A 27994-nucleotide genomic window follows, 5' to 3' on the forward strand; every position below is an offset into this window, starting at 1 on the left:
CACCGATCCACCTCGTACGCCCTTCGCACGAAAAGTTACGCCCTCGCTTGCAACTCTCTTATCGCCAGTGTATTGTTCACTGTATTATCGGCTTGAAATTCATCTGACAGTGCAATCATATGAAACCGGCTAAGTGAGGTAGCTCGTCAGTGCCGCGTAAAGGTGACTTCCGTTCTATTTACCTGACGACGATTACTGTGTGCGAAATATATCGACACACAGAGCTGCTGCGCAGTGGCTTCAGCGATCCGCGGTTCCGCTGCTGGTGAACAGCTCATCTCATTTGGAGACTTTCGTATGTAACACTGATCGTTATTGCATGCTTTGTGGACGTGTTTCGCCAACATTGATTGCAGTCACTCGCTACTTATGATTATATTTTCCCTCGTGTCGTCTGCTGCAGACCACGTTTTTCCCCACGCATTTTACTTGTAGCATAGGAATGATTCAAGCATGCTGTGTTTTCGTTGATGTTTGTCAGAACAACTCGTCAGAGTCTCGAATAATATTGGGTGGAACAAGGACGTTTTCTTGGCGTTGAGACCTCAAAAGTGATTGTTTCGCCAGGTTTCGCATGGCCGTGTAACTTTGTCAATAAAATGAACATAGTAGAGCTCACTGACTGTTGGAAGATTTCTGCTCCTCCTTTCAGTGCTTCCCAAAACCTGGCGCCACAGAAGAGCTATCTTTCTTTTCAGTACCCACTCATTTAATTTAGCAGAAGTAGTAGAAATCTATCAAAAGAAATGTGTATTGAGCATTACGGTGTCGCTGCATTGCTTGACGTATTCCGTATTGCCAAAGCTCCAGAGAGAGAAAAAAAGAAAAGCAAACGCTGCAGATAAGTCGCACAGTAATAAATTCAAAGCAATCCTGAAGCATTCTTGTGAATCGTGTGTGTGTGTGTGTGTGGCTGGTTAAAGCTAGCAGTATATTGACTCTATGACTTAGATAAAGGGGTTTTCACAGCGCCATCAAGGAGGGAGAGAGAGAGAGAGAGAGAAAGAAAGAAAGAAGAAGTGTCCGCATACAAATGCGCACGCACGCACACACACGCACACACACGCACACAGGAAAAAGAAACAAAGATCTTCGCGCCCTTGGCGCGGTTCTTGAATCTTGTGTGTTGGCGCATAGTGAAAAACGTGGTTTCGTTGTTTCGTTTTCAGGCGCGGAGCGTTTACATATAGAGCACGCTCCCGCGTTGTTTTCGCACGGTTGTGCGAGTTGCACTTGGCTTAATAAGCGTCGTCAAGCTAGCCTGTTTTCAACTCTCTTGGGATACATCCTGAGAAACGGTTCTAGTTCCAAGCATGACTTCAGCCCCACGTGGTGCATGCGTCCGAAGAAATGCGTTCCCGCGGCTTCGGTTGGCGGTGCTTTAAGGACGTACGTTTCAGCGTCATCGGGCCAAGTCACTGTGTTGCGAATGGACATTACCAGTGAGGAATCTGCTGGAGAGTAGCCGGTGAAGCGCTACCGCGCTGCGACTCTTTTACTCAGTGGTGCCTCTACAGCGTCTCCTAAGACGAGAAGTCCCAGAAGTAAGTGCGATTTTCCCGACTCTCTGCGCGAACATTCCTCCCTGTTTGGCATGCATGATGTCGTTTTGAAGTTATTTCGTATTTGTGTAGTTCTCGTCAGTGGCGTAGCCAGGGGGGGGGGGGGGGGTCATTTTTTTCCGCAACACCTCCCCACTTACCCGCCCTTTGTTTTCATCGCTTCGCGCTGACATAATTCATGAAACCGGTGCTACTATCACAATTTCATTCCTGGGCGCTTCCGTTTGGTTGGTAATTTACAGCGAATCATGTCTGCATATGGAAAAAACTGTCACGGTGTTTGTCAAGGCTTTGACACTCTGTGAAGTTTTGGGCGAGAATGTGGCGGGCCGCATTCTGAAGCAACAAATGTGCAACAAATGAAGCAACAAAAATGCGGCAGCCGCATTTTAGATGATGGCGAAAACGCTCGAGGCCCGTTTACTTAGATTTAGGTGCACGTTAAAGACCCCAGGTGGTCGAAATATCCGGTATACATTTCTGCCGCTTCCCTTCAGGTGCCGGTTAGGCTGCGCTCGCGCAGGATCTAGTCTGCGCGAGAAACGTCTCTTGTTTGCGATTGCGCCCCTACGGAAGGCTGGTAATTACTGTCGTGTTGTTGAATCACAAACCCGCAGTTACGGAAGGCTGGTAGTTGCTGTTTCAGTTGTGGAATCCCAAACCAGCAATGTACACACGTAGGGCTTGATGACAGCAGTGAAATTCCACCGACTCGCAATAGAATGCACGAAACAGACAGCCGACAAGCATGAATTACTGCTGTGCGCAGTACAGTGTAAGTAAACTCTTGTTGCAGGCGCTGACAGTTCTCGTCGGAGTTCATGCGTCCTGAGAAATTGATTATGTGCACTATGTACTGAACAATACTGGAGTTCATTCCTGCATCACTATAGTACACCAATCAGTCGAGATTCTGTGAGGTACAAAGCCGCTTTCTGTTTGTACCGGCGTAAGTGAAGCAGAAATGAGTTGCACGCACTACTTAAAATGCGTACACATGCCATATCTATGCTGTGCGATGAAATATTCTGTACAATTCTGAATCTGTTGACGTAAAGGCAAATGACGGCTGCACGCTCGCACACAGCGGAAGACACAGCAGCTCATGCACTTGCCGCAGGAAATGCAACTTTCTCGTATGAGGGAGCAGGGCTACGAAAGCTTCGAAAAAAAAAAAAAAAGCCTTACGCGTTTTTGCGCGTATTTAAGTTTTCTAGCGCAAAAACGCAGCGAACAAGCTATTGCTGTGGGAGTAGGTATAGCCTGGTCACACGTGCATTTTCACGCGTATAGCCGTCCTTGACTTGTGAAACGCACTTCGCCCCGACGAGGACGACGCCATCTACGCTTAACGGAAATTAACAATTAATGATGTCTTCTCCGATCACACGGGTCATCTCAATGATGCGTTTTCGAAGACTGGTCCATTCAGTGGCGCGATGAGAGACCGTTGCTCCAAACGCCCACTGTACCTGTCGTACTTACTGTATTTACTGAGCTTACTTTACGTTTTACTTAATTTCTTCACAAGCACACGCACACGGGAAGGGGGGGGGTCCCATGTCTTTGATATACATGTATAGAGTGTGCTTAAACTACCGGCATTTAGTATCGATCACGTGACCTAAAGGAAAGCAGAAGCTTGTCCGCCCCCCCCGGTCGGGCCGGTGAACCCCCCCCCCCCCCGAAAGAAATTTCTGGCTACGCCCCTAGTTCTCGTGGATGCCCTGCAGAATCGTCAATATCAGCCCGCTCGTCAGATGTCGATGGGCCTTCTTCCTGTTATTTTTGTTTTTAAGGCTTTTTAGATGGTAATGATGGTCGTGCAGCTGAGGACAGCAGAAAATAAGTGGGGTGATGAAATTAGGACATGTGCAGGCGCAAGTTGGAATCATGCATGCTAGCGTAAGACGGGGGTAATTGGAGAGCGCCTTCGGACCTGCAGTGGATTTAAAGATCGGCTGATGATGATAGAGTTAGCGCACTCCACGAGCTTACATGAAGCACGCATATAGTTGCTGGGGGGAGGGGGGGGCGACTCCCTCGCCTTGCGCCTCTGTGTGGCATGGCGAATCACTACGATATATAGTCGTCCGCCAAAAGCTGTAGCGCTTCGTCACACTTGCATGATTGTCAGCAGGTGAAAATCAACCGATGACACACCACAATTCTTGACAATAAAATTAGTTGAGCGCTCTAAAAGTACACATGCATAATATATAAGCGTCAACAACCCCTTTCCCTCTTGCCTCACGTCATCCGCAGTCACACGGTGATTAATCGGAAAAGGGCAAGGTAATTATAGCTAGATTGATTTCAGCTGGCCACTGCAATCGGAAGAGCCTGCAATCAAAGCTACTAACCTGCCATGAGATCTCGCTCATGTCTTGGAAACCCTCCCACAAAAAACTTGCGCGTTCTTTGGCCACTGCCACGTGTGGGGCAAGCGCGTAGCATGAATTTAATTCGGCTCCCTAAAGTTAGCTTTTGCCGCAATACATCAGTGCTACGCGGTGAAGCCTATGCAATGTACTCTGGCAGCTAGTAGTGACGCTGTGTTCTTACCTAATGTATCTTGTATTTATTTCGAATACAATTTTTTTTCACAGAATGGTGTGCCACAAGACATGGTGTTGTCACCTTCACGGTCAAAAGAAGTCGACTGGTTGCACTGCCATGATTGACGTCAAAATAAAAAAAAAGTAAACATGCAGTAATACACAGCAAAATGACAAATATGTTCGGCGTGATGATACCAGTGTGTGGTATCATCAGGTTGGCTCAGCTGCACAATCGTTCTGTTGACTGTTGAGAGGGCTGATGCCTTGCGGCTTGTGCGCTGCAATGATGAAACATGGATATTTCTATGGGCATTTTTCCGAGGGCTCGACACTGGAAGAGGCCATGCACCTTCATGAAGGTCGTCTGGCTGTTGAGTGTCCTGAGCACCGTGTGCAGTTGATCAGTGGTGCTTCTAATCCGAAGGCAAGGACTGTGTACAACCTTTATCAAAAGTGGCACTAAGAGCACCATGGTACAGTCATTGAGCCATTCACAAATTTGCGGGAAAAAGTTTCTCAGTATTTGGAACAAGGTAAGTATCTTTTGAAAGCTCATTGGAAGCGTGCATCAGTAATCTCAAACAAGGGGCTCACAAACTAAGCTGAAAGATTGGGCTAGTTGTATTTGCATCATGATGTTATAGCAGTGTGAACTAAAACATTTACACAAACAGGGACACACAGGGACATTTTGTGTCTCTTTCTTTGTGTATATGTTTTAGTTCGCACTGCTATAGCCTAATGAGGCTCACAAAGGCCATATCTGCAGCCTGCATGACATTGAGATCTCATTTTTCTCCCCATTTATGCGTTCTATTGGAGTATGCATGGAACATTTTCTATAACCTGATCTTGTAGATGGCGTGATAATCTGAACTGCCTGGCTAGGTGGACGATTTGAAGCAGATATTAGCATCATTTAATTTAAAGCGGAGGCTCAGTGTTCCAGAAAGCAGGAATGTGGACAGGCGACAATGTTAGTTACATCCAGTCTTCCAAAGCAGCTTCCTGAAACATGGTCAAATGTGGCAGCTACTCAAAAGCGTAACTGTTGGCTGTAAGAAAGGTATTATACGGCAATCTAAGTAATCTTGCAATCAATGTGTGCATAGCCATCTGTTTGTGGAAAACTTATTTTCAGAAAAAAACTAACTGTATTTGAAGCAGCTTATGTGCTTTAAAAGAAATGGTTGGCCAAACACTAGCTGAACTCGCATTATCTGGTTACTTTTAGTTCATGCCACATTATAAGTTAGAGTCATTACACAGTTGTGTGGGTAAAAAAATAAATAAAACACGAGTGAACTTAAATAAAATTTTTATGCAAAAGGGCAAAGCAAGAACTTGTCTTGTAGAGCACGAAAGGAAACACTGACAACATTATGTATTAGAAATGACAACTGCTTATAAAACTTCGACATTAACTAAAACAGGGAAAAGAAAACTAGGCACACCGATGAACTGGGCTGTAAACTGGTTGTTTCTACTTGTGTATTTACTGTAAATCGCTTGCCACAAAAAAGGCCATTGGTAATATTTTAATGCTGCTTCGTATCTCTGCAGTACAGCATCACTATAGGCTGGAGTTAAATGACGAAGTACTGAGAGTGAAAAAAATGTGCATCATGCAAACAAAATATGATTTGCTGGTGCAAGTGTAAGCTATAGTAATGCCCATGCTATGCAAGAAAGCCGTGGCTCCACTCCGCAAGTGTAAAAACAAATGAGTGCTTATGGTTCAAGGAACATATGTTCTTGCTGAACACAGCAAGCACCCGTATACTTTTTACTGCATTCTTTAGGCTCTCAAAGCAAATGTTTGTCAGGTAGGGGAGCAGCACAAGCCTGATCATATTGAAGCACACTAAGCAAACTGGTTTATTGTGGGCGAACTTGTGCCTGGAAACTCAAGACTAAAATATTCACACAATTCGCAAGCGGAGTTTACAGGATCCTGTTCCACAGTCAACCACGTCCGTAGCCCGAGCACACGCGCAGCCGTGTGCGATCAATTTTTCTCTGCGCAAGGTGGTCTAGTTGTGCAACTAGAGCTGGTGCTGCAGTCATCAAATGGCATGTACAGTGCTGTAGAGGAATGTACAGTGTTGCACAATATTGTATTGTAATGAATAAGGGTATTTGCACAGGCAGTGTTTCAAATGAGAGACCTGACTGCAAGTAAAATTTCTTCTAAAGGCTGGCCCAAAATCGACTCCATGCTTTTGTGTGAGTCGAAACTCCATACTACAGGAAAGATTGCTCGCAATAGTTGTACACATGCTCTTGAAACGCTGATGGATAAAACAAGCCCACAGGGGGAAAAAATGAAGTTGTACTTGATAACACTGTCATGAAAAATACGTGCACTCCTATGCATGTGCCAATGTTTGAGACTTTGTTAAAACAGCGTAGACATCCGATTGAAAAATTCTGCAACCCAACAGAAGCTTCTGTGTCTTCACAGCGGCTGTCATTTAAAAGTTATGTTGCAGAGTAAACCAGACTGCAAATTTTGTCGTTTGATAATAGGGAAGGGCTAGGGAGCATGGGAGACTAGTTTCAATGATACCTCCCGTCAAAGTTTTATTTTTCCCGACATTCCAATTTGCCGACAAATGTCAAGTCAGACAAATAAATAAAATCTAGTCATTTCATACGGTCCATGGTGTTATTCGTCGAAAAATTTCAACAATGCTTTAACATGTCGAAAAGCTGTCAATCCAGTTGATTTCTTAGGGCCCATTAATGAAAGAATTCATTTACTTTATTAAATTTCTAAACGTGTTCACTGGGATCCATTTCTATTCAAATCAAAATTAATCACCATAAAGGTGTATAAAGTGTGATGTTGCCTAAAAAAGTAAGTAAAGATGTATAAAGTGTGATGCTGCCTAAAAAAGTAAGTAAAGGTGTATAAAGTGTGATGCTGCCTAAAAAAGTAAGAAGCGACAGTGACATCCGTTTTAGATGTCACTGTTGCTGCGGTTACTTGTCATGACTTTTGTTAATTACAAATACTGTGTTTACTTTAGAAAAATATGAACTCGTGAGTGAGTGAGTGAAACAACTTTATTTGGTCCACAATAGATGCGAGGAAACTCAACGTCACCTGGCTAGGCCCACTTCATAAGAAAATTCTGTTGTCTAGAGATTTACTAGATACTGTGCTGTGCCTGCTCTCCTATGTTTAGCACCTTTAAATGTTAGAATATCTAAAATGTAGCAAACCACAATTGCTATAAGAAAGTGCACACCAAATTAGGTATACTGAATATGCAAGCTCTGCAACTCTTTGGGAGGCTATGCCATAGTAATGTTGACATTCTTATGCAGGTGTTGATGTGCAAATCTGCAACGGAGAAGACTCTGATTCTTGGGCAGTTCTCGTGGTGACTGCGATAATGCAACGTGCTCAACTGCTTGAATCATCGTCCCAGACTGTCTTCATAGATTCAACCATATCCTGCGACAGAACCGGCAGCACTGCGACTGTGATGCTGACTGCTATGGCTGCTGGTGCTGTACCAATTGGTGTTATGATTCACAACACCCGAACAACTGAGGGCCGTGCAGATGCCTTTCAGCTCTTCAAGAGTGCTCGTCCACTCTGCTTTGGAGGTCGTGATGTAAGCATCCAGTCCACGCTTCTAGCAACACTTCATGTACAGCTGCAGGCTTCAAGTCATTCAGTGATCAAAAACTAAATATCAAGCTTGTTAACTTTTTGATTGGCAGCTTCGGAGCACATACATTATATTAATTGTTCAATTGTGCTCGGCCACATTAGCGCACATTTTGAAACAATGGTGTGGAAATTGTGTAGCAATATTAATTGGTATTGCAAATGGTATTGTTGAAATGAGAGGTGAAGAGGCTTGCGATGTGCATTTGATTGTTCACATATCAACTTAGTGTCTACAGGATGTCACTTTTATTTTTATTTACCTTTATAGCAGCCTCTGGATATACAGACAAACAGCTACAATGCGTGGTAGCTGCTTGTCATGTGTTAAAAGGTAACTTCACAGGTTATCTACCCGACGTTAATATGGCAGCCATGTTGGTTTCATTTTGTACATCGCAGTGTTGTAGAGAAAAGAAAAAGTGCTTTCTTGAGATATGCCTTTAGTGTTGTGCACGTTCTCAACCATTACTGCATAGTACAATCCGTCATTTGCATACATCTCCATTCCTGTATGAGTTTATGTAGCAAATCCATAAAAATTGGAATTTATAAAATATAGTGTATTCATACAGTAAACAGCAAAACAGTTTAAAAATTAATAAAGAAGAAATTCAACATAGGAAAAATGGTAAATCCATAATTTCGTGAATATTCATAAACAATGCTCAGTGCCCATGTGTGGACAAAATTTGGATGCAAATAATGCAGTTTAGGAGGAAAAGTCTGACTGGCAGAACAATGCAATGCGCTCTGCTAGTAGCATTTATTTTTATTTCTTCCATGGCTGGGATGAAAGTTATTGCACTTTTGCTTGAGTTTCATGCTTGATCGCGCACAGTTCTCAATTTTTCAAACGCTATTTAAAAAAATTAGAATTTGTGAATACGTAGTGACTATTCGAGAACTGAATCAAATAGGATGATATATAATTCATTTGAAAGTTTAAATATTTCCACACCTCTTAAGATGTACAGGCCATAGCCACATGCTGCTACTACAAGTGAATATTTTGATATCACAGGTTTACAGTGCATGAACAGGGGTGGACGAGAAAATGACAGAAGCATTAACTGCATCTTTTCTGTCCATCTGTTTGGTGTTTTACTGTAAACATAGAAAAATGTGACACCAACAAAGCCAGACTTCCACCCCTGTCAAGCACAATTTCAAGGCTCTGACTTCAGTGTTTTCATTTTGATTGTTTCAGAAGCCGGGTGCTGTCATGACCAACAACAGTGCAGCACAAAAGGCAGCACTGAGAGAAATGTGGCCTTAAGTGAGGCAGCTACTGTGCCATTTTCACTTGGCTCAATCAGAATGGCATTGGTTGACATTGGACAAGCACGGTGTCAGCCCAGATCAAGGAAAGCAACTCTTAGCAGTTTACCAGAAGGTAAGTTGCGAAAGCTGAAATATATTAAGATACACTTTTCAGCAGACAGTTAATTTGAGTAAGAGGTTAGATGCTGACATAAATCTGATTACCGGCACAAGCAATATTAGACTGTATATTAGGTTGAAGTTTACCTGCAAATTGCTGTAAATGTGTGCATTGACGTGAGGCACAGACTTCCTGGGGTTAGTTTTGATTAATTAGGCATTAAGATGATATTCTACATATTATTGCTTTACATGTAATCATGATAATTTTTTTGATTTGACAAATACAGTCAGCCTTGCATAGGCTGTTACAGGAAGTGGGATATAAAGTGCACGCAGAAGCACATCTGGTATACATATTTGCATGACATAACGACAAACAACATGTACAATAAACAAATCATTACGTCTCGTTAACTAAAACAAGTGGCAAACTTGGCGAGTTGTAACTGATTAATCTTCGAAAGGTGCTCTAGTCTCCACAACCTCGACCAGGCGGCACAACTGCACCTTGTTGAGAGCGTCCCCCGTTGTCAAAAATATCCTTTTTGTGGTTGCATCGCTGTGCCACTGTGTTGTATCTACGGCGGCATGCGTGCTCCTCTCTTGTTGCTTGCGTTGCGCATGCCCTCTTTCTCGTGACTCGTGTAGTATGTTGAACAGCGGCGTGTGGACAGGTTGAGAAACGGCAATGCGTGGACTACAGGGGCATTTCCCAGAAAATGTCTGGCAAAGAACACCTTTTTTTTTGCGGGAACACCAAGAAACACAACCATCTCCTGTACCTGCCTTTTAGGGTGTCAAATAAAATGTTGACATATGACGCAATCACAAACACCAATTATGTTTCACACATCAGCAACAAGATCTTATGCAACATCGAACTTCAGGTATATGTTGGCGCCTTGCAAAAGAATCCATCCTGCTTAGAGACGTGTGGGGGAAAGAAGGAAAATGAAAACGAAAGAGCTTTTTATTGCTCTGCGGAGGATTACAGCATTATCGATCTAAGTCGATAACGCTAAAGACCATAACGCACAAACCAAGTGATGCCGCCTAATGGGAGTCTAAGTTGCCGTGCCTTAACATGCTCGAAGATGAGGTCAGGATCCCGCCTCGCTCCTGCATCATCGTTTCTGTAAGCACCGAAACATCTGCAGATGTAGACGGTATCGTTGAGAGCAACCAACATCTACTGCTCGACTGTGAAATTTGCGTCGCAAGAGGAACTGCTTGACTGCATGGAGGAAAAGCAGAAGTGATGCTTATAAACTTCAGCTAGGAGTACAAACGCCTCAACAAGGGCACAACGATTGTTTACATTGTGGAAATCGGGGAAGCCAGCAACATGTTTGTCCTCTCGGATTCTGTCGCATCTACCTTGATGGCCCTAGTTCCTGTACGAGCTTTTGACATAAATTCATGTCTTCCCTTGAGTAAACAGGAACAGCTTCAAAGTCTTCTACACTGACACACAGACTGCTTTTTGTCATCATCAAAGATTTTGTCGTCATCAACAGGCAGAGCACCCATGTGTTAGGAACAGATACATTGTTTACTCATGTTACACATGCACACGTGTGGGGAAATGCAGTAGACTTCTCATTCTTCTAGGCCTTCTGCCAGGCGCATAAGTGGCTCATCAGAAAACTCGCAAGGTACAACATACACACGAGCCGCAGACATGGTAGCCAGAAGCTACGAGTAAACATAATTATTTACAAAGAAACTCGACGACAAAGCTTGTTACAGGACAGTCTAATCACGTGTAAGCCGGAAAAGATCCACGTGCAGTATTTCTGGGACGTGCATGGTGGGGTATATGCTAAATACGAGGTCTGTTAGAAAAGTATCCAACCTTAATTTTTTTTCCGAACACCTGATGGATATGAAACAAGTGCGCTTGCATCAGCCGACCTTAAACTTTCGTGCGCATGCGTGAATTTTTTCCCGCCTACCGATAGCGTCAGTAGCTGGGATGCAGCGTTTGAGTGAGGTAGTGCGCAGTGCTCTCGTCAGTTATTTTATTACAAGGAAAATGACGGAGCGACTGGAGCAGCGCTACTACATCAAATTTTGCCAGAAATTGGGCGACAGCCAAGTGGAAATGATTCGGAAGATTCAGACAGCTTTTGGTGACGCTGTTATGAGCAGCACACAGATTAAGGAGTGGTACAACCGGTTTAAAGTTGGCCGCACATCGGTGAAGAGCGAGCCACGCTCCGGTCGGCCATCAACATGCCGAAATGACCAGGTCATTGTCGAAGTGAACGCTGTGGTGATGCGAGACCGTCAGGTGACTATCCGAGAAATTGCAGAAAAGGTGGGCATCAGCACTTTTTCTGCACATTATGACCGAAGATTTGGCCATGAAGAGAGTTGCGGCGAAATTCGTGCTGAAGCTGCTCACAGTGGAGCAAAAGCAACTTCGTGTTGAAGCCTCACAGGCCATGCTGGATTTCACAAACAGTGACCATGAACACCATAATCACTGGTGACGAGTCTTGGGTGTACGAGTACAGCCCGGAAACCAAATCCCAGTCATCACAGTGGAAGCATTCCACGTCACCAAGACCAAGGAAGGCCCGCCAAGTGTGCAGCAACGTCAAAGTGATGCTAACTGCTTTCTTTGACTCCCGCGGTGTGGTACACCACGAGTGCGCACCACATGGTCAAACCATCGCCAAAGAGTACTACAGGTATGTCCTCCGTCGCCTACGTGATGCTGTGCGGCGCAAGAGACCGGAGTTGTGGTCAACAGGAAATTGGCGCATCCATCACGACAATGCTCCTGCACATTCCTCGCACTTGATTCAGACTTTTTTGGCAAAATACCAGACTCCTGTAGTTCAACAGGCTTCTTACTCTCCTGATTTGGCCCCCTGTGACTTCTGGCTGTTTCCCAAAATCAAGAGGCCATTGAAAGGAGCGCGATTTCAGACAAGAGAGGACATTATGGCTGCAACGACAGCTGAGCTAAACTCCATTCTGAAAGAGGGCCTTCTCAGAATGCTTCCAACAATGGCAGCACCGCTGAGAAAAGTGTGTGGAGTTCCAAGGAGACTACTTTGAGGGTGATTAGGTTTCCAACGCTCCAGTTATGCCAGTTTTTTCTTCTTCAGCCAAAGGTCGGATACTTTTCTAACAGACCTTGTATGCCCATTATTCTAGGAGCATCCTTAGTAAGATATTTGAAAATGGATGTCAGGCAGATGTCCTATTTCAGAAACGGTGCCCAGACATTGGGACATGATTCAGATGTCCTACGGATGAAGTATTTCCACTGTGACCAAACTATTGTAAATAAAGCTTCCTTGATAAGCTGGATCTTTAAAGTTTCAATTGCATGTAGTACTCTGTAACCTTCTAAAATAATTCATATATTTTAAGTATTTCTTTGTTAATATTGAAGAAGTAAAAGTCTGCTACCAAAATAGAATCTGTAGTACATAATTTTTGAGTAAATGACCAGCATACAATGTGATTGTAGTGTATGTTGATGTTTGGGATTTCGAACTGACACATCAGAGCTGTTGGCAGTGGCCAAGGAGGAGCTCTACTGCTAAGAACATGGCTGATTATGTGGCCTATGTAGAGATGATTCTTGATAATGAAAAGACATCGGTGCTTCTCTTCTGGCTAAGCACAAAGACAAGGGGACATGATACAAATAGTTACTCAGAGGTGTCAATCTGGGTCTTGAAAGACATTGCTTTGCACTGGACAAGGGCATTCAATGTTGTTGCTCTTGTCAAATTTGTGGCCGTTGTCTTGGAGAAATACTTCCAAGACAAGATATGGCAGCATGCAACCCACCGAGTGGCTGACCGTAGGCTTTCTTATGACAGCCCACTAATGAAATTGCCAGAAGCACAGCAGCTTGTCATACATATTGGCAACGAACGTTACAGGGTCTCAAGTTGCACCAAAAAAAGAAAACTCATAATGTATTTGCCCAAATCGGATTGTGCATGTGCCGTTCCGCACAACAAGGTGCATTCTGCAAACACCAGGCGCTTATTTTCAAGTTGGTTGGTGCGACATTCGCTAATGCCTCATTGCTGAGCAAAGGAGGATGCTGTGAACTAGGCTGGCTGGCATTTGAAAAAGAATGTCCCAACAATTTTTTTGGCACCTTCCACAGCCATAGTGTTCAGCAAGCTGGCATGCCTTTAGATGCTTCTACTGGCACCAACCCAGTGCCTCCACCAGAACTGGAAAGCCCTCGCCATTCAAGTCGAGCATCGCCAGCAGCTCAATCGGTGAATGAGACATGTGGTGGAACTTTTTTATTGAGTATAATAATCTAGCATCGCGTATCTAGCATCTAGCATCGCGAAGAAAACGAACGTTTTTCTATTCATTTTACCTCTCTGTACTTCAAAGGCTCTGTTTACCGGTATGACACTGCTTCTAATAAAGTGGTTCAGGTTGTTGCAAGGAACAAACTTCCCAGTACTTGACCCAAACAAGCTGAAAAGCGTAAGTTTACGTCCGCACATGAATTCTCGTTGCTCTTGGCAAACTTCCGCAGCCTTTATTACAAAATTGATGCACTAAAAACACTTATGCATTCTTGCACCACAGATATAGTAATAGGTACGGAAACGTGGCTTTCCAATGACATCACAAGCAGCGAACTTGAACTTGACCCATCCTTTTTAATCTTTCGAACGGACAGGGAAGGCTCTAGAGGAGGCGGAGTCATTATAGTCATTAAAAAGGTATATCAACCATGTCTCGTGAAAGTCGACTCTCCACTTGAAATAGTCTGCGTCTCTGCACGCATTGGGCATGCGCAATGTGTTATTGGTGCATGCTATCGTCCACCAGATAGCCGTTCGGAATTTGTTCATTTTTTCAATGATGCTGTACAACAGATTATATCCCAGTTCCCAAAATGCATATTGATATTAGGGGGTGACTTTAATTATCCAGGTATCGAGTGGTCAACGTCGACCTTGAAAACAAACAGCAACAGATCGGAATGTCTTCATTTTCTACAAACCTTGCATTATCATCAGTTAACTCAGCTCGTGCACGAACCGACACAAGGTGACCACGTACTAGACATTCTGTTAACAAATCATCCAGATCTTGCTGCGACGCATGTACTAGAACCAATAAGTGATCATAGGGTGGTGCAAGCTTCCTTTGCGTTGAAAGCTGTCGAGCAAAATAAAGTAAACAAATGCATTCTCAACTACACACGCGCTGACACTGGAAGAATGATTGCTATGTTAGCCTCATTTACAGCCGACTTTGCAAACACTTTTCAAAACAGATCGGTAAATGACAACTGGTGCTTATTCCGCGATAAACTAAAAGAAGTTGAAACTATTTGTGTGCCAAAGATAACGATCAGCTCAAGGCAGAGTGATCCGTGGTTTAACCGCGAAGTTAAGAAATGCATAAACAAGAAAAAAAGAGCATTCAGAAAAGCTACCCGAACAAATACTCCAAAAGACTGGCAAAATTACAAAGCCATAGTGCGCCATACAGAAACTGCAATTCTCGAAGCTAAAGACAAATTTTTTAATTGCACCCTTCCCAATATGATTAAAACTGACCCGAAAAAGTTTTGGCAAATAGTTAACCCAAAACCAAATAGCCCTGCTCCCTTACTAATTTCCGAAAACGGAGCCATGCTTGACTCGAGAGATAGCGCAGAGCAATTTAGCAAATGCTTCTCAGCAGCTTTCACTAACGAACTGCCGCTTCATAATACTCACATACTTGAACAACCATCCATTCAATTCGCTTTTTCTTCCATCTTGGTATCCGAACATCGTGTCTCTCGTGCAATTGACAGGCTTCCTCATAAAACCGGCCCAGGTTTTGACGGTATAAGTGCTAAGCTTCTAAAATTAATGTCGCACTACTCTTCTGTCTTGTTATCTCAAATTTTTCAGCAATCCTTAGATACCAGATGCCTGCCGCAAGATTGGAAATCAGCATTAGTAATATCGGTATTTAAATCTGGTGACACAACAGATCCTAATAATTACAGGCCTATATCACTGGCATCAATTTGTTGCAAATTACTGGAACACATCCTGTACACTCACATTATAGCCTATCTTAACGAAAATAGTCTGCTGCTCAATAACCAACACGGCTTTCGTCAAATCGCTCATGTCAGACGCAGCTATACGAACTTATAACCGATATTCACATTTCTTTACACAAATTGGTTTGCGCAGACACCATTTTCATTGACTTTTCTAAAGCTTTTGACCGGATGCCTCATAATCGTCTAAAACTGAAAGTTCGGAACCTACAGCTTGACTCTAACACGACGCGATGGATTGAGGAATTCCTAACCAATCGATTTCAAGTAAACTCTTTGAACAACTGTTTTTCTAACCGCACTCACGTGGCTTCGGGATTTCTTCAAGGATCTGTTCTTGGTCTGCTACTATTTTTAATTTACATAAATGACATCGCAACTATTGTTACTTCACAAATACGTCTGTTTGCAGATGACTCCATCTTGTATAATGAAATAAACTGCCCGGCCGACATCACTGTTCTGCAGTCTGATTTAACAAAACTTACCGAATGGTGTGACATATGGCAGATGGAAATCAACATAGCAAAAACTAAACACGTAAAATTTTCTCCTTTTACTCGAGTTACCTCTGTCCAGTATAAAATACGTGGTATTACTATTGACACAGCATCTTCAATCAAATACTTGGGTGTCTTGCTTACTTCCAATCTAAGCTGGAATACCCACATTGAACACATTACCACAAAATCATGTAAAAAACTTGGTTACCTAAAACGGCACTTACACCTTGCGAACACAGATACCAGGCTTCGCGCATACAGTTCTCTTATCAGGCCCTCTTTAGAATATGCGTCCATAATTTGGCTCCCCCATCATTCAAATCTCACGAACCTACTTAAATCAGTTCAAAATAAAGCTGCACGGTTCATCTCGTCTTCATACTCTCGCTATCAAAGTGTGTCAGCCTTAAAGAAATCACTAAATCTCTCTTCTCTTGACATATGCAGGAAATTAACACGGTTGTCGTTCTTCCATAGTCTTTTCCACAGCAACATCCTATTTGCCCGAGCTCATATTCTTCCCGCTGCTCACATATCGACGCGCACAGACCATATTCATAAAGTAAAACCTATATTTGCCAGGACTAATCTTTATCAAAATTCCCCTCTAGTTTTATCTATTGCCAAATGGAACTCACTCCCTTCAAACATTGTCTCGCTTACGGAATCATCATCATTTCACGCAGCACTACTAACCTTCTTAGAGTGTGTCAACCTGTCATAACCCACGTATTACGCTTGAATATTTACTTGAACATGCTTTTATGTGCTTAGTATTGTATAATTTTTTCCGTTTCATCTGATATGTACTTGCGAAACATCTTATCTGTATCTGTAGTCCTCTTCGCGTTTTCAGTTCTCTTGCGTTTTTTTTACGCTACCAGATATTGTATAAACATCGTTTTCGTTGTTGTTTTCGTTTCTTTGTATCTGTTCCACGTTTTGATAATTTTACTGTACCTCATAGCTTGCCATATTATTTATATTCTACACAGTGCACGTCCATTTGACCTTTTCCATCCCCCCCTATGTAATGCCCTAACGGGCCTTTAGGGTACTTAAATAAATAAATAAATAAATAAATAAATAAATAAATAAATAAATAAATAAATAGCAATGTATTTGGGAGTGCCACATTCTTGTGTTTTACTTCTATACATTTGGTATTAAAGTACTCTTCCTCTTAATGGAACAACTGCATGTAGGCATTCAGTGTATTTCACTCTTTAAACTGAGGTTCGGGCTCTAATAACACACTTGTTCTTTGTCATTTCAGGAGCCAAATTATTTCCATAGCTTGACAATGCCATTCCAGCGGCTGTAAATTCTGGCCAGTGATGACCTCACGTGCCAGAAGCATGCAGCAAAACTCTCCAAGCAGCTTGAAAAGGTCACGGATTAGGAGACACTCACAGAGGTCGTGATGACGATGAGTGCAGCTGTGTGCAGGGCTACCAAGCCCCGAACGCAAAGAAGTGTACAGCCCACAAGGATCACCAGGCGACAGCTTGGGCTCAATAGAGACTGTAAACGTGTGCCTTCAGGAAGGCCACCAACGATTTCAGTGTGAAAACTACCCAGGTGTACAGATTCGCTGCACATAAATTTAGATTAGGCTTTCTGAGAAATTACATATGCAATACTGTAAATACAGCGAGCCCCAACCATAATGCACCAAGATGAAAAAGAACACTGATTATTTTACATGAACAAGAGCAAGTATGTTTTTTGGTCATTGTTAAGAAATGACCAATAAACGTTTAGTCACTGATGTTCAGTTGGCAAATAAAAGCAATTAGCTAACTTTGTAGTTGTTTTAGTTGTGAAGGTGTCAATGCGGGGTTTGGAGAGCAATGTAAGATACGTAAAGATGAAGTGTTTCCAGCAAGATATACGTCTCCTGTTTACTTTTACGGGCAATCAGAGAACCCCCACAAAATATGAAACTTAACAAGTGACTGCACCACTGCGTACAGGATAATGCACCATCAAAGAATTTCAATGGGAAGCTATTTTACTGAAGCAAGCTGTTTTACTGGGCTGAGCAGTGGTATTAACAGCACGTGTGTCCTTTCCACTGACTGTTGCATATCCAGATCAATGAACTGCGGTGCCCTGAATGGTGCTCTGAAGATGAACAGCTTGCTTTCCCCCTGAGACTTTAATGGCACTGCTATTCCATGCGTGCAGGTGCACAGTCAATGGTGCACTTCATATTTCACAGGTTACCTCTATTTGTCACAAAAGTCAACACGCAATGTGTATCTTACTGGAAATATCTCATACTGATTACTGCCTAATTGACATCTTGACAATTAGAACACCCAAAAAATAAATGGCCGTCAGGGACTAAAAAATCACTGACTGTTTCTCAATGCTACTTTAAACAACATGCACTTAATCTTATCCACTTATAATGAACCGTGTTTTTTAAAATTTGGCGCATGATAACTGGGCCACTCAGTGTAATTGTCAAGGGTTTGTGGCTGAAACTAAGCTTGACTTAAGGACGAAGAAAAACTTATTTTGACACCAACACTCAAAGTCAACGTTTTCTTTCCTATGTCTTTGTCTGCAAGCGGCACCCTGAATTATCAACGTGTACCTAGTCATGCCATACAGTACAATACACAGCTGCAGGAAAACGCCAGCACTAGCCGCACGGTGTCTCAAATTACTCATGGACAATATTTTCTTCAGTCATTAAATAAGCATGCTTTGCCTTAGGGAGCCCATGAATGTGTTTCAATTTAGGCAAAGCAGTTCATTATTTGACCAATCTCAGCATGTTCGGGTTACTTAAAACTGTGTGCAGTGCTGTAGAATTTGGACTTGGCTCATTCAAGAAACAGTATATGCTTTACTATATGCGTCTAGTGATGTACTGTTATTTTGTTTCACTATTGTTGCTTTAGTACGCCAGATACAATCACTTTTTCTTTGTTTTTGATTTGCATGCTGTTCTGATGACATAACATCGAGTTTTCAGCGCAACACAAATATCAACACAAATAGGGCTTGATTTTGTTGGCTAATGAATTTATTGGAAACTTTATATTTCATTTTTATAAGATATTTAAAATATTATGTATTCAATTTGCTTTTTGCATGTAGCTTTTGTCGATTTTTCATATAACATTAAACTAAAAAGTTTGTTATTCAAACACCTTTAGTGAACAGGTGTCGGAGCCTTTAAAGCAGTCACTAAAGCAGTGAAATAAATTTTATAATTGCTAATACTGAGATACCACTAAGTTTCTCTTTGAAATTTCACACCTTTATAGTGCAAGAGATTCTGCACACTGCAATCTGAACGTTAGAGGTATCATTCTAAGTAGACAAGTGTTAATTTAATGGTATTGATTGTCAACAGTCACAAGTTCAAGTGTGTGAGTGCTGGTGGGAGAGTTGTGCTGCAATGCAGCATGCAAATGTATGACAAGGCTGCCCATGGTGTGAAGGAAATTATCACAGAAACTGGAAACATGTCTGTGGAAAAATACACTCCAAGGCTTTAAGAACATTATAGCATGCAGGTGGTCTTGTTTATGTGCTTATCCTGCCGCTGTACAGAAGGAAGCTGGCTTAAGCAGTATGAACATGCCTCAGCCTGTCATGCTTTATAGTAACAACCCACGGTAGAATGAAGGAATCAGAAGGCCATTGTATGAGTGTAAGACAGCACTTTATAGTTTTTTGTCAGATTTACAAATATTGGCATATTAGAGAGTTTATGTTGCTATGACTAATTAGTCATTTAAGAAATATACAATAGGTTGTTAACAGTTTATTAGGACAAAGTGTATTTTCCCAGCAGCCATTTGCATGCACACAAGCTCCATTCAAGTGCTGCTTGTCCATTGTTACGTAAGAGTGAAAACAGCAGTTAAAATAACCTTATGTCCTTGCTCACACATGCACTTACTACTGGATCTTTTCGTGCACATCAATTCTGACAGCCACTGTGACATTTTATATGTGCAAAAGGCTGCACTGATTTGTGACTTGCTTATTTAAATAGTAAAATACCTATTTATCAAAGCAGGCATACTAGAGACAACACTGGTGCATTTTTCTTGGTTTCAGAGATTTCTACAGATTTTTGTCAGATCAGATTACTCTATGTTCAGGACTTAATTTAATGCATACAACCATGGTACCTTTGTTCCGAGCTATTTGGCATTGACTGTTCATGCTGGTAAATGAAACATGTGTTCCACATTAGCAGAGCGTGTGCTTGTTAATTTAGTATTAAGTGAATGTTTACAATTTTATATGGCTGATAAAGCTACTATCCTTACTTCGTATAGCTGTCTACTAATTTGCTATCGCAAGCAACGCTTTGCCTTTCGGGCAAAACTGTGACTTTTCTTTTGAATGCCTTACAAAACAGATTTGAATGGGTCTTAACTCTGTGGGTTTAGCACATTCACTAAATATGTTCAATTGGTGAGCGTTTTCAAGCAGGGCACTAAAGAAGTTTTCTAAAACCTATTGCAATAAATGCTATGGCAAAATTTAGAATGCAGTAAGTGAACATTAAGAGAGATCGGCACAAGAAAGGCATAGATATTATAGCGGCTGGGCACGTTCACGCTAGTTTGAACTCACTGCTTTTGGACAAATCAATATTGCATGGAGCTTTCATATATATAAAGGGGCAGAAGCGCAGTACTTGACCTGTATATATGTCATGTTATTGTCATCACCAATGTTAACATATGATCAAGTGCGTGTCACAGAATTTATTCTCCTTTCAGGAGCACCAAGAACTAGGAAATTTTCAGGGATAATGTGGACCGAGTGGCTTTTCGTGCAGATCGGATAACATGTGTCCATTTAAATCTTGGCTAATTTGCAGCAAAATTTAGTGACATATTTGTCTCAATTTATCGACATGCTTTAAAAATTTTTGGCAATACTGCTTGGACCCTCTACTAGGGCACATCAGAGGCAAAACGTTGGCAAAGGCTCAGAGCTTCCCGTAGTCGGCAAAATACTTCCACCGCTATAGGCAAGACTCAAGTAACTTCACCTCTTAGTTCTGACACTAATTACATGTCAAATTTTGCGCAACCAAGCTTGGTGGAAGTGCAGCATGCCCATAAAATAATTTATCTCTTATCAGCTATACAGCTAACACTCGAACCTTGTTATAATTAATGAAGCTGGAGGAGGAGCCGAAATTATTTCGTTATATCCGTTATTGCTATTTGCTGCAATGTATGGACATGAAAATAAGAAGACGGTTTTGCGGCCCGTGGGACTGCTACACGGCCACGCATGTGACAAAATTTGAATAAAACAAAAGAATACACGGCGTGTGAAACTTGCCGCTTAGCACAGACAGCTTTTAGATAGCTGCCTTTTGTTCAATTGTGATGGTCTATCGCGCTCGCGTTTCACTTCTCCTCGCGGTCGAGGAGCACGTGGCACACAACACAGCGCCCCGCTGTGTGATCGAGAAAGCAAGCAAACTTCGCCGTACCGGCTTGGCTCGGCCGACTTGTGGCTTCCGAGATTGTTTCGATCTCGGAGGTCACATCCAGCTGCCAGCCCGCCGGGCGCGTCGCAGGGAGGCGGAAGTGAATGCACGGCCTGGGCGTGACTACTGAGATTGCGCCGGGAAGATCTCTGAGGCCAGGCTCAGTGGACGCTGCCTGCGCGGCGCACCGTAGAGAAAGAGAGAAGTGGATGCACTAATCGTTCGCATCGCCGCGCATAGCCGCGCAGCGTGGCGCGGCTCGCACAGCCAGGCACGCGCAAGAGAGTCGAGAGGTCAGTGGAGAAGTGCGATAATGAGCGGTTGCTTGTGTGTAGGTGTGCAGCTACGTGCGGTGGTGAGAAAGACCAGTGTTACTGGATGGCGTATTCCACGCGGGGAGGCGGGGAGTTTTGAACTGCTGTGCGAACGAGGGTCGAACCCCGCGGAAAGCGATGTACTCGGCGCACAACGGTCGGGTATTTTTTTTTTTCGCTTTCGGAGAAGAATCTAGTTCGTTATATTTAATGGCATGACAATTTCACTTCGTTAAAACGACATTTTAAGTGCTTGATTTTCTAAGGGTATTTCAGGAGGAATTTAACTTCCTTCGCTATACCGTAATTTCGTTATATCCCGTTTCGTCGTAACGAAGTTCGAGCGCACTGCAAAAGCTGGTAACGTAATACGCACGTTAATTCAAACATGAAAAAACAGTAATAGCATCTAAGTTTCAAGCCTCTGAAATAACATAACTTGCATGGGTGCGTCGTAAGTTAGGTTACGGGCTATACAGAACAGACCATCCTTGTGAGCAACGCCTGTCACACAGGCCTGTGTCGATACCAAATCCTAATAGATTAGTCCCTCACTGGTCCCACAACCTCAACGGTCGAGGTACACACGGACGTACGGCAGCTTAAGGTACAATGGAATTAAATGTGTTTTCAACGCAATCGGCATTGTGGCATTCGGAAACAAATCGGAAGGGTGCCTGCGCGCCTGTGCTCACAGTGTCGGGTAATAGTCAAAGTACCGTCACGTAAGAGTCGAAATTAATGAACTCATTCGCGCAAATTAATTCGCAAGCGAGGCAGAGAAACGGCGTTTTCTATAACTTTTCGTTCTCCCTAATTTCAAATCGCTATAAACCTATATGAACCGGTTCGAACCGTTATATTCATGCTCCGGAGCTGAACCTGAACCGAACCGAAAAATATGCAGATGTCTGAATCTGAACCCGAACCGAACCTGAAAATTTTTCGGTTCGACACCCTGGCAAAAAGTAGCCAGAATTGTGAAATTTCATACAGAAAAAATAAAATTGGTTGCTACTCATGACACACTCCCTAAAACGAAAAACAATAAACTCAGTTAATAAATATCAGATGAGATGAAAGGGCGCTGCATATTGTGCTACTGTAAATATAACTGAAATGTAAAAAATCAATGTGTACACATGCACGCGTTACATAACGACGGGGGTGCCTTGATTTGCTTCACTGCTGTGCGCATTTGCTTTGCGCTAAAGCACCGTGCACAAGTTGCGTCCCGCGGTAAAGTATACAAACAGTGGAAATACCGAGATGCCGTGCAATGACGCAACTTGTGTATTGTGGTGAAAATGCAAGGCCGTTTGGGCAACTGTGTTTCTCAATTTTAAATTGCCGCCCGCGTTTGATGGAAAGACCATCAGCTGAACAATCCGACCCGCATCTTACCCTCCACCCTCTTCCCCATTTTCTAAATCAATATCGCTGCTCCTTTATCAGCCGGTTTAAGTTTACAGAGCGCACATGACGTCAGTACAAGCACTAAGAGCATAAAACCAACCGGGCTTACCCTCAGGACAGCGAAGCTGTTGCCATCGTGCTGCAGCTGGATACGTTTGTAAGAAACGTGTACCAGGCTCCGAGACGGCCGCATACACGGAGTGCGCGTCAATGGGGCGAACTAAATTCAATGTCGCCCTAAGACAGGCCAGGAAAAGAAATTATTTGCTTGATTTTTAATAGACGGTAATATCACAATTAAGGTTTGTAAACACACTTTCACCACCTGATACTACATCGATTAGTAGGCAAGGGTCTCGCGTTTGCACAATTTTCCTCCCTAATGACAACTTCGCCGGAGCACATTTATGTTACGCGGCTAAGCCTACGCTATGTATTGCGGTAAAGAATATTAAAAAAAAAATATGAGCCATTCCACTTTGTGAAGATATATGACCAGCGAAGCTGTTTAGCGCACGACACGGAGGTGAAAATTTTGAACAAAGGTACGAGCATTTTTATTGTCCTGATCGGTGGTCATCGTGACGATAAGTGCGCACACACATTCGCGTATCACCTCTGTTATTAAATCGGTCCCTCACGTAAGACATATATCCCCCCATAAGCAATGGCTCATACCCCCATAAACGCGGCCTCCCCATGACAGAATTGAAGTGAAATTATAGGCTGGAATGATGGGCGACAACGGAGCCAGCTGTGAAAGATGACGAACGCATGAGCAGTGGCACGAGCGCGTTCGCGCGGTTGCCCCGAGGTACGCCAACCCTTTCCCCTTGGTCGCCTTTTCAGGCGCACACTACGTCACGCACTACGTCATACATTCACAGAGACACATCGTTTTAGACACAGGTGGCCGTTAAACGGAGCTCCGACGCGAGCGGCGATATGCATTTGCTTTTGTTGTTGGCTCTTTCACTCTCACTTTTTAGGGGTGAGTTTTTCCACGCGGACGCCGCAGAATCCCGGATCCTAGCCATAGGCAGCTTTGCTGTAAAATGGACGGGGGCTACGGTCACGATCGGTACATACGTATATGTATTTTAGAGCGAAAGCTCTACTACGCCATGTCTCGCAAGGTCATTCATCGCGTCGCACTGGCCTTGAGCCGCCGGAGCACAATTGTGGCAGGTGTGACGTCACGCCACGTGATCCGCTGCGGAGAGGCGTCGCAGCTGCGCTTGCTCGGAGCCTCGCCGCTGTGGTGTGCGTGCCTGGAGCGGCCAGTCGCGCGGCAATTTTGCGTGCATTCGCGGACTTCTTTCACGCTCGGAGAAACTTTTACGTATCCCGTATTGAGCAACAGAAAGCTGGATCGGGTGTTTTTCATGCTGCTCTACAATTTTCTCATTGACACTTTTCATCTTAATTATATTTGAGAAGTTGATTTATAAGACTAATTATGTAATTAGGCGGAATGCAAAAAAAATAGTATCTCCAAGCGACGGCAAAAAAAAAACATTACCTTGGTTCTGCACAACTACGTGGCTTTTGCATACTTTTTAAAGTTTGGTGCAATATTAAGTCACGTGGGACACCCTGTATATGTACAGCCTCCCGGATTTTTAGCTATATCGCGCGAGAACACTATAATATGGTCGTAGGTCGTCCTGAAGGGAACATCGCATGAGACGACTCTTGCACAGGAGAGTGCTTGTATAGTGCACTTGAGAGTATTTCTGCCGGTCTCGCCGATTATCGCCGCTTAAAACGCGAAAATAACGCGTGATGGACCCTCGCGCGATATAGCTAAATATGCGGGAACTTGTACATGTATATTACAGTGATGCGTTTAATGTGCGTATCGGTGTATATATGTGGATATCCGCCCTTATTTTATTTTTTTGCTTTTTTATCTATTGCTATTTTCTTGTAACAGGTTGTATGTTGTCTTACGCTCTGCCAGTCAAGCCCAATGTGGCCTTGGCAAGCCTGATGAATGTGCCGTGTTTTCTAGAAACAATAAAAGAATTATTTTTACTAATGAATTGACGGCATAAATCAAGATTCCGCTTCCTACAGTCACTAAACTTAAACTTCTTGTTTTAGATGCATTGAATCTCACCAAATTCGGTGCAACGGTTGCCGAGAAAAAGGATTTCTCTGTTTCCGTGTAAAAACCGCGACTGTACTTTCGTCATTTTCTGCTGCTGCGGCTTATGAGGTCAGCATTCCCAAGTGGTTTGCGCCAAACCATAGTCCTTGTCAGTTGCCTTCCTTGTGTTTGTACGGATATATTATCTTCACATATTTTCTCATAATCCTTTCTGCCCTTTCCTCATCCGCCAATGCACAGTAGCCAAACCGGAGGCCAATATGGTTAACCTCTCTGCCTTTCATTTCTTAGTTTGTGTCTAATGATGGCCTGCGATCAAGGCGAGCTAGCGCAAATGAGAGCGGTCGTTGTACACTGTAGCGGGGACGCGGGTACAAAGTGCCCGCCCATGATTATACGATGTATTATAGAGAGTTCGGTGAACGAGTGTCTGCATTTCGCCCTCTCTCCAGGGAGGCAAACATCATCTCTCTGAGACAGTTATAGAGACAGCATCTCTATAGCTGCGCTCTCCTTCGTAACGAGGCCAATGAGACTGGTAATAGAATCGTGACCTCGTGTTCAGCTGCATAACGCCATAAGTGTAGCCTGGGCTTGTTAAAAAAAAGGAATGCAAGAAAAGGAACTTCAGCAATGCAACGGTACATTAAACACACTGAATAAGAAAATTCGCGTGGTTGACGACATACTTTCGTCCTTCGCAGTTGCATGTTAATCCTATGCAGCGATTATTGTTAGCTTGTTTCTGTGGTTAAAGACTCACGTTTGCATTTACTTTTTCTTTCTAGGTTTCACAAAGATTTCATAACAGCACCAGCAAGAAATTCTGATAAACCGGGGGACTGCATAACTTCATCGTTCAGCTTCATCACCACAACACTGGAACCGGTTGAAACCGCTTCCCTTCAGTGATAAGTTTTAAAACAAGCCGCCCCCTCTGTCGGCACCTTCACGGGTGAGGAAAAGGGTGCTGATAGGCTTAAAAAACTCTTCTTCCTAAAGTGTTGTGCCGTTGCGAAAATGTCCGAGGAAATGAAAAGCGAGACTCATTGCCAAGACGCTGAAGTCAACGACTTCTTTAAGAAAGGGCTGGAACACAACGATGAGTCCAGCAACCCCGTATGCTGCAGGAGGGAATGTTCGCACCGTGGGTCCGCACTCGAATATCGCGAGTGTTCAGAGCAGGATGCTGGCGTCCTTCGGCGCATGTTGATGACGGGTCCACCCGTGAAGAAGCTTTGTATATGGGAAATCTCGCTGAGTGCGTTCAGGACCGCATTTGGCGACCTCGAAGGGTGCTCTTCGCTCGAAGAACTTCAGTTGTTTAACATTGAATGCGGAGAGGAAGATTTCAGCGTCAACCTTTCCGGTGTGTTTGGCAGCCTCCATTCATTGGAGTTGCACTGCGAGAACATAAGGGCCACATTCGCGAAGGACATTGCAAACTATCTCCGAGAGAACAATACACTGAGGGAATTCAGCCTTTGGTACTCCTGCGGTGGCGACGAGGGTGCCGCAGCGCTCATAGAAGCGCTAACGGTAAACAACACGCTCGAGAGGTTTACTTTGGCGCAGCTGCAGTTGTCCTCCGAGACCGTGATCGCATTCGCGAAGATGTTGGCAGTCAACTCGACGCTGGAGCTGGTGGACCTTTTCGATGCGTGTTTCGTGGAAGCAGAAAAGGTGTCGGCTTTGCTGGAGGAGGACCTCTATGAGGACGTCTTCAAGAGGCTTCGCATAGTGTGGACAGGGCAACTTCTGCCGCTGCTTACGAGGCTTATCCGTAAAAAAGCATGTTGGCCAGAGCTCTCCGTCAGCCTCACCGCTTCGGCGGACCGGGACGTTCTCCGCGAGTTCTTCGACGCCGTGGCCACGGACACTACGATTCGTATGCTCCACTTCTACCCGAGCGATGGCGACACATTCGAGGAACTCGCGGATGGCATCGCCTCGGTCGCAAAGCGGACGACGACTCTCAAGGCAATCGATAACCGTATGCACGTCAAACCGGGCAACGAACAGCAGCTGGTCAAAGTTCTGGACGCCTTGAAAGAGAACCGTTCCGTCACCTCATTCGCCATGTATGCGGAATTGTTGACGCCAGAGATAGCGGTGTCCCTGTCCGATTTGCTGGCTGTCAACGACACCCTGAACGAGGTCTCCGTCTGCGAGTATTGGGGAATCACCGCCGACATCGTGGCAACTATCCTGCGAGGCCTGAGAAAAAACTACACCTTGACGCACCTCATGGTTTCCTGGGACCCCGACGATGACGTCGAGGGTGTCCTCGAGATGGCAGAGCTCGTGAAGAGGAACGTTCGTCTCCACGAGAAAGCGGCCGAGTTCGTGAGCGCAGATGGCCACCGCGTGGGCAACGTTGAAGGAGCGGACGCGCTGAAGAAAGTGCGTTGTAGCGCGAACCTGGTCGAAAGGGTGCAGAGGCTCACTGGAAAGACGAGCGACGCTTCTATGGAGCTGATACACGAAGTATTGGCTCGGTTGTCTGCGTAAGGGGCGGCTTGTTGGGAAGCCCGAGTGTTTTACCCCATCGCTTTTCTATCGTTATACACGTGTGTGTGCTTGATTTTTGACTGGCGCATCTCTGGGAACTGTGAAATAAGGTAAACTTCTTGCCGCGGACACCGGACTGCTGATTCGCTTAATGCGGACACTTCGAGTATTCCACGACAGAACAAGGGCAGTCAGCACTTCAAGTTCCCAGGTGGTCCTTCCCAAGAACTGACAGGTAGCCCAAACAGCTTAGCTTCGGTCATCGGAAGATGATCGGCGTAGTCAGCGTGATGATGGAGTCACAAGCTTTTAGTTCCGTTAGCGGCGATACCTCCGTTTTGATTTGAATAAATGTTACATGAGCCGTGCCGCGGCCCGAGACGTGTATGAGTTT

At 43.9% G+C, this 27994-nt stretch overlaps 1 protein-coding gene across 1 annotated transcript; it reads left to right on the top strand.

The window, feature by feature from the left end:
- The first annotated feature begins 18 nt into the window (after positions 1-18).
- LOC119465842 (uncharacterized) lies at positions 19-27982 on the top strand. The gene is made up of 2 exons (XM_037726314.2): positions 19-295; positions 25878-27982. The coding sequence occupies exon 2, from the start codon at positions 26110-26112 to the stop codon at positions 27598-27600; it is 1491 nt and encodes a 496-aa protein (XP_037582242.1). The 5' UTR covers positions 19-295; positions 25878-26109; the 3' UTR covers positions 27601-27982.
- Positions 27983-27994: the final 12 nt, after the last annotated feature.

Source organism: Dermacentor silvarum, chromosome 10 (assembly GCF_013339745.2).
Source record: "Dermacentor silvarum isolate Dsil-2018 chromosome 10, BIME_Dsil_1.4, whole genome shotgun sequence".
In the NCBI taxonomy this organism is placed as follows: domain Eukaryota; kingdom Metazoa; phylum Arthropoda; class Arachnida; order Ixodida; family Ixodidae; genus Dermacentor; species Dermacentor silvarum.